This window comes from Otolemur garnettii, unplaced genomic scaffold (assembly GCF_000181295.1).
Source record: "Otolemur garnettii isolate 467f Iridium unplaced genomic scaffold, OtoGar3 scaffold00021, whole genome shotgun sequence".
Classification (NCBI taxonomy): domain Eukaryota; kingdom Metazoa; phylum Chordata; class Mammalia; order Primates; family Galagidae; genus Otolemur; species Otolemur garnettii.
In genome coordinates this window covers 17090830-17098228 of record NW_003852416.1, presented here as the reverse complement: position 1 = coordinate 17098228, position 7399 = coordinate 17090830, and the positions used below count along the sequence as shown (strand labels likewise).

General features: G+C 51.0%; 1 protein-coding gene across 1 annotated transcript in view; it reads left to right on the top strand.

Moving 5' to 3' along the window:
• The first annotated feature begins 1597 nt into the window (after positions 1 to 1597).
• Positions 1598 to 7399, top strand: part of NEURL1 (neuralized E3 ubiquitin protein ligase 1) — a 91630-nt gene continuing 85828 nt past the window's right edge. Inside the window, exon 1 of the mRNA XM_003787197.2 lies at positions 1598 to 2090. Coding sequence (XP_003787245.1) covers positions 2006 to 2090 — 85 coding nt within the window. The 5' untranslated portion in view covers positions 1598 to 2005. The remainder of the gene's footprint in view (positions 2091 to 7399) is intronic.

The following is a 7399-nucleotide window of genomic DNA, read 5'->3' as shown; positions in this document are numbered from 1 at the left end:
GTGCTGTGCCATCATAGCTCACAGCAACCTCCAACTCCTGGGCTCAAGCGAGTCTCCTGCCTCTGCCTCCCAAGTAGCTGGGACTATAGGCGCCCACCACAATGTCCGGCTATTTTTTGGTTGCAGCTGTCATTGTTGTTTGGCGGGCCAGGGCTGGATTCCAACCTGCCAGCTCAGGTGTATGTGGCTGGCACCTTAGCCACTTGAGCTACAGGCTCTGAGCTGGAAAGGCTACTTTTAAACTGATTGCATATAAAAGCTATGAAGAAAACAAAACACAGTAATGGTATGCAAAGTGCCTGAGAGTGGTGGGGGTTCTTTAGTTGGGATGGTCAGGGAAGATCAGGACATGAACTGTGCCTGAATAATGAGGAGATGTCACATGGAGATGTAGGCAATGAGATGACCGTTCCCTGCCCATATCTTCACGAGACTTTGGATCAGTTTCTGAAGGCAGATCAGGGAGCTAGAGATGACCTAGAGGAGTTGGGGGTTGATTTTCTTGGGGAGGGTTTGGGAGAGATCTTGGAGTATCTTCTAATCCTGGGGAAAAGAGATACTCCAGGTCTAGGTGGGGGAGAATGACTTCATTTTCCCTTCTCACTGGGCTCTTGGCAGCAGTGCTGAGTACACTGAGGGAAGAGTCAGTCATGTGAACTGGGCACTTTCTTAAGTCCTCTTCCTCCAGGAAGCCTTCTTAGACTGCTGGAGTCTGTACCTCCCACCAAGAGCGGGCCCTTCCAGCTGACAGAACCACTTAGTTCAAAACTGGTGGTTCTCTGATCATTTTTTCCTCAAATCTGTTCCTTTGGCTCCACCAGAGACCAAGTCTTGTGGTCTGGTCTGCATGCACCCAGAGGCCCCACTGCTCTCTGCCCGGTACCGGTACTGGGCTGCTTGGATCTGTGCACTTCCCCTGGGGCCGCCTGAGATCCGAATGGGGGTGGAGGGTCAGGTGCTGGGGTCCCTAATCTCAATTCCTTTATTCAATAATCCACTCGCTCATTTCTTTTTTCTTCAGATTTTCACTGTGCGCCAGGCCCTGTACCTGGTGCTGGGAAAACTATAATTTAGAGTATTTTCACCTCGCCCCTGACACCCAGGGTGCCTTAACTGTTCCTCTTGTTTTCAAGTTCAAGTTCCACTGCTGCGTGAGAGGAATAAGGCCAACCTCTGGGACCCCAATCTTTGCTCGATATCTTACCCCCAGCCGCGCCGCGCCCGGGCCCCCAGCGGCGCGGAGAGCTTGGTGATAGGAGGGAACGCGGCGCGTCCCGGGGCCACATCTGGTCGAGCGGTCGCGCGCGTGTCACCAAGACGCTCATTCACCGGCGCAGCTGTCACCATAACAACCAGAGCGAGGGAATCCTGGCGACGGCGGGGGCGGCGGTTGGGACCCGGCGCGGGGTGAGAGCGCGGCGGCCCGGGGAGACCAGCCTCGGCGGCAACACCCAGCACGCCCGGCGCTCCACGGGGCCCCGCTGCATGCAGACCCGCCAGCGGGAAGGCGCCACGCACGTCACCGCAGCGGCCGTCCCCGCGGGCGGGGACCGAGTCGGTCGCTGAACCACCGACCCTCCGGGCAGGCCGAGCCGCTGAGCGCCCGCGCCTGGAGCCCTGACTCTATGGCCCCCGGGGAGTGCGCCAGAGCCGCCGCGCCGCCCACCACCAGCCGGAACCCAAGCGCCAGCGGGAGGAGGAGGGGAGCCCCGGGCGCCACCGGCCCCGGCCCAGGGGCCCGCTTGCGGCCCCCGCCCCCGCTGCGGGGCATGGGAGGCAGGTAGCCGGCTCGTGCTAGGACACCTGCGGCGGGCAGGACCCGCCTAGTACCGCGAAGCCCACAGCCCGGGAAGAGAGCAGCGGCCCGCCCGCCCCCGGCCGCAGCCCCACCAGGGCCCTCCCCTGGCGGCACGCACCCGTGCGCGCACACCCCGCACAGAAGACCTCCGCTCCCGCCCGGCCTCGCCGGCCTCCGCGAGCACAGATCCCTTTGGGGCCTGATGCCATGGGTAACAACTTCTCCAGTATCCCCTCTCTGCCCCGAGGAAACCCGAGCCGGGCACCGCGGGGCCACCCGCAGAACCTTAAAGGTAGGCTTTGTGGCCGGGCGCAGGTGGAGGGGCAGGGAGGTGTGGTTGGTGAGGACCGGCAAATACCACCTGTTGTGCGTATTTGGGGACCGGAGATGCATCTCTGGCCGTGGGGGTGGGCTGGGGTCGAGGCTGCCGGTGATGGTGATGGAAACCGAGAAGGATGGCGTCCCTGGGGTCTGCGCAGCTCTCCCTGCCAGCGCTGGGAACGTCACTGGAGTCCCCTCAGGCCCTGACGTTAGGCGAGCCTGAAGAGGTGGGGAAGGACATTTGCCGAGTGGGTAAGGGAGTAGGGAGTGTGGAGGGAAGCTCAGGTCGTCCAGCTGGGCTTCTCAAGGAAGCGCCACGGTCTTTTTTCACCCCCTGCGGCTGGAGAGAACAGCCTGGAAGCACTAGTTGCAATATCGACTGGAGAGTCTTAACAATCCAGGCCTGACTGGCAGCAGCCCCGAAGAGGGGGTCAGAGCTGATAGTTCTGGGGTCCTCTGCGATTTTTGAATCCCTTGAATCAGCTTGATTTTCCCCCAAAGACCAGACATCCAGTCAGAACACTAGAAAGGAGGGAGGAGCTGGAGGCCTTGGAACAGAGGGACTTTTACCATGAAGGTCCTTTCTCTGTCCATCTCCAGATCCACCCAGGACTGTGAGGGTGGTCCTAGCTCCAGCCCTGGACATCACAGCTTCCATCGCTGTGCTTGACCTTTGGAAGACCCTGCTGGGTCCTCCTGGACGCTCAGACCCTACAGATTCCCTTCAGGAAGCTGCTTTTCTGTCTCCCTCTGAGCCAGTGGCACTTGTCCTGGGCATTCTGATGGTTAAAAGTCAGGAAGGGAAGCTCTTGAGCTTTGACAAATAACTCCCCACTTTCTCAGTCCCCTAGGTATGAGAAGGATAATCCTAATACATTTACAAAGAATTTTCACAAATGCCTTTTCTTTTTTTCTTTTTTTGAGACGGAGTTTCAGTATGTCACCCTCAGTAGAGTGCGTGGCATCACAGCTTATAGCAGCCTCAAACTCTTGGGCTCAATCGATTCTCTTACCTCATCCTCCCAAGTAGCTGGGACTACAGGCGCCTGCCACAATGCCCGGCTATTTTTGTTGTTGTTGTTGTAGTTGTCATTGCTGTTTAGCGGGTCCTGGCTGGGTTCGAACCCACTAGCCCTGTATGTGGTGGGTGCCCTGACCACTGAGCTATGGGTGCCAAGCCACAAACACCTCTTCAATGAGCAGGAAATTGCTCTAGGTAATAAGCAGAGCAGAGATAGCTGATCATGCCCATTCTACAAGTGAAGAGAAGGAGGCTTGTTTCAGGTTCCCAAAGCCGGGGAGAGGCTAGGCTGCAGACCCATGTTTTCTGACTTGGAATTCTGTTCCCTTTTTTGTTGGACAGTTAACTTGGGGGAGAGGAGGAGACAGGAAATCACTCTCTTGCATTCTAACTCTAGATCTTTTAGAACTTTACCTCTCACTTGGCTTAGGAAAATCAATAGGTTTGTTGTGTTTTCCTGGAAATTAACATGTCAAGACCCTTTTAACATATCAGTTTGATGACCCTGTAATTCTACCTACAAGAATTAATCCTAAGGAAATAGAGATGTAGGCAACTACAGCACTAGGCTAGGATGTTCACGGTAGTGTTATTTATACTAGAAAACCAACTTAAATGCTCAATAGTCATGGTATATACTCTTGAAGTATTATGCAGTCATTAAAATTATATTTTTGAAGAATATTTGAGGACTTGGGAAAATGCTCATGGCATAATGACAGAAAACAACATTGTAAAGGCTGTATGATCCCAATTAAAAAAAAAAAGACAATTGTATGCCTGTAATCCTAGCACTTTGAAAGGCCAAGGCAGGAGGATCGCTTGAGGTTGGTAGTTCAAAAACCAGGCAACACAGTAAGACCCTATCTCTTAAAAAAAAAAAAATACCCAGGCATGGTGGTGTGCACCTGTAGTCACAGCTACTTGGGATGTTAAGGTAGAAGGATCACTTGAGCGTAGGTGTTCAAGGCTCCATTGAGCTATGATTATGCTGCTGCATTCCAGCCTGCACTCTAGCCTAGGTTGACAGAGCAACACTCTATCTCAAAAAAAGAAAAATTATAAGAATGAAAAAAAAAAAAAGCCCAACAACAACAAGACAAAGCTACTAAGAAAAGTTTCCAAAAGGTTAATAATGGTTTCTTCTGGGTAATGGGATCATATGAAATATTTTTCTTTTTTTGTATTTTGTACTTTTCTAAAATTTGTATAATTGGCCAGGTGCAGTGGCTCATGCCTATCATCCTCGTATTTTGGGAGGCTAAGGTGGGAGGATCCCTTGAGGTCAGGAGTTCAGAGACCAGCCGGAGTAAGAGCAAGACCCCATCTCTACTAAAAATAGAAAAAACAGGGGCCGGGCACAGTGGCTCATGCCCATAATCCTACCATTCTGGGAGGCCAAAGCCGGTGGATTGCCTGAGCTCAGAAGTTGGAGACCAGCCTGAACAAGAGCGAGACCCCATCTCTAAAAGAATAGCTGGACATCATGGCAGGTGCCTGTAGTCTCAGCTACTAGGGAGGCTGAGGAAAGAGAATCTTTTGAGCCTGAGAGTTTGAGGTTGCTATGAGATATGACACCATGGTACTCAACCCCAAAGCAACTGAGTGAGACTTTGTCTCACAAAAACAAACACACAGTAGGTGGATGACCTGGTGGGTGCCCGTAGGCTCAGCTACTCAGGAAGCTGAGGCGAGAGGATCTCTTAAGCCCCAGAGTTTGAGGTTGCTGTGAGCTATGATGCACAGAACTCCACCTAGAGTGATAGAGTGAGACTCTGTCTCAAAAAAAAATTTTTTTTCACAATAAGCAAGTATTATTTTTATAATCAGAAGTGAGCTATCAGTATTAGCATGTATAAGGACTGTTTTGGAATACTGGAAACATATTCCTGGGCGGCACCTGTGGCTCAGTGGGTAGGGCACCAGCCCCATACACCGAGGGTAGTGGGTTCAAACCCGGCCCTGGCAAAATTGCAACAAAAAAATAGCCGGGCGTTGTGGTGGCCGCCTGTAGTCCCAGCTACTCAGGAAGCTGAGGCAAGAGAATCGTCTAAGCCCAGGAGTTGGAGGTTGCTGTGAGCTGTGTGACGCCACGACACTATACTGAGGGCAATAAAGTGAGACTCTATATCTACAAAAAAAAAAAAAAAAAAAGAAAAAGAAAGAAAGAAAGAAACATATTCCTAATGATGGAAGAACCCTGAACATCATTGAATTTAACCTCCACCATTACAAGGGAGAAGAATGAAGGAAAAGGATAGTGATTTGCCAAAGTTAAAGTGGCAAGTTGGGCTCTGTCCTTCAGAAGCAGGACTTATTGGGGGGCAGTGAGTTGACTTGGTGTTCTAGTGTTCACATACTGTCCCCTTAAGAGTCCATCCTGGACTTCATGGAAACCCAGAGAAGACCCCAGTAACAGTACCTTTTTAAATCGAACGTTTGGGATTGTGGGGATTTCGAGGTGTCTGTGGCTAGGGTCTTTGCATGAAACAGGAGGGGGACCCCATTTACATACCTACTTGGAGGTGGCCATGGGAATTTTGATTCTGCTCCTTCGAAGACTGAAATGAAGGATAGAGTATGTTCATGAAAGCTACTTCTTTGTGCTCTCTGTCCTTCAACCAGGGTCAACAGATCTTCCTTAGCCTGGCTTCTAGGGACCTGTTCCCATTGTCCCTCTAATACAGGCATCATCTTTATTCTGTAATTGTTTGGGCTTCACTCCAAATTCCTTTCTAACTCTATCAGCATTGACCTAGGCGTCTTCTCTGATATTTCAGTGGTCATCCAAATTTCCATTCTCATTGTATTGGTGTTGATCCCAATAGGCCAGGGGTCCTCAAACTTTTTAAACAGGGGCCAGTTCACTGTCCCTCAGACCGTTGGAGGGCTGGACTGCGGGCCCTGGGACAAGTCGGCTGCTAAACAGGACAGGCAGCGGTGGCAAAAACACCTGGCAGGCCGGATAAATGTCCTAGGTGGGCTGCATGTGGCCCGTGGGCCGTAGTTAGAGGACGCCTACAATAGGCTGTGGTTCTTCCTGCCCACCCAGTTCTGCTGGGATTGCTCTACCCTCACCCAGAATTCACCTCTAATTCTTACCCATGTCCATCCAGAAATTTGCTGGGGGTGGAGGTAGAGCAATTGTTTCTGTTTTTTTCACTGTTGTAATTGCAACCTTTTGATTCCTCATAATTGGGACTGATCAGTGACCAAAGATTGGTCTGGCTATCAGGCTTATGTGAAATGGGACTGGACCACCACCTCTTATGTGGTGGTAGACTTTGATCTTCCTGGAGACATACTGACCTCACTCCACTGCTGGTGATTCCTGTGAGCTTCTAGGATCTGGGGACAGGTCCAGGGCCAGTGGCAATATCCAAGGAGCTCCTAGGTGTTTGGCTCAGGGGTGAGGGCTCTTGACATCTCTGGGCTTTCTTGGGATGAAGATCCATTCAAAAACAAAGGCTGAGAGAGTGAATGGAATTAAATACAGTAGAACTTCCATAGTTGACCACCTCCCTACATTGACTACCTCCTTAAGATGACTTAATATTCATAGACTAGGCATGCACCACATATACAGTAGGCCTAGTTCCTTATGTTGACCACCTCTGTATATTGACCAGTTTGTTACAGTCCCACGGGTGGTCAGCTTACAGAGGTTTTTCTAGAGTTGCTTGGTTAGACTGTTGAGACCCCAGATGTATGGGCAAAATTCAGAGAAGGGGCATTAGGGAAGTATTTAGGGCGTTGTGGTGGGTGCCCGTAGGCTCAGCTACTCAGGAAGCTGAGGCGAGAGGATCTCTTAAGCCCCAGAGTTTGAGGTTGCTGTGAGCTATGATGCACAGAACTCCACCTAGAGTGATAGAGTGAGACTCTGTCTCAAAAAAAAATTTTTTTTCACAATAAGCAAGTATTATTTTTATAATCAGAAGTGAGCTATCAGTATTAGCATGTATAAGGACTGTTTTGGAATACTGGAAACATATTCCTGGGCGGCACCTGTGGCTCAGTGGGTAGGGCACCAGCCCCATACACCGAGGGTAGTGGGTTCAAACCCGGCCCTGGCAAAATTGCAACAAAAAAATAGCCGGGCGTTGTGGTGGCCGCCTGTAGTCCCAGCTACTCAGGAAGCTGAGGCAAGAGAATCGTCTAAGCCCAGGAGTTGGAGGTTGCTGTGAGCTGTGTGACGCCACGACACTATACTGAGGGCAATAAAGTGAGACTCTATATCTACAAAAAAAAAAAAAAAAAAA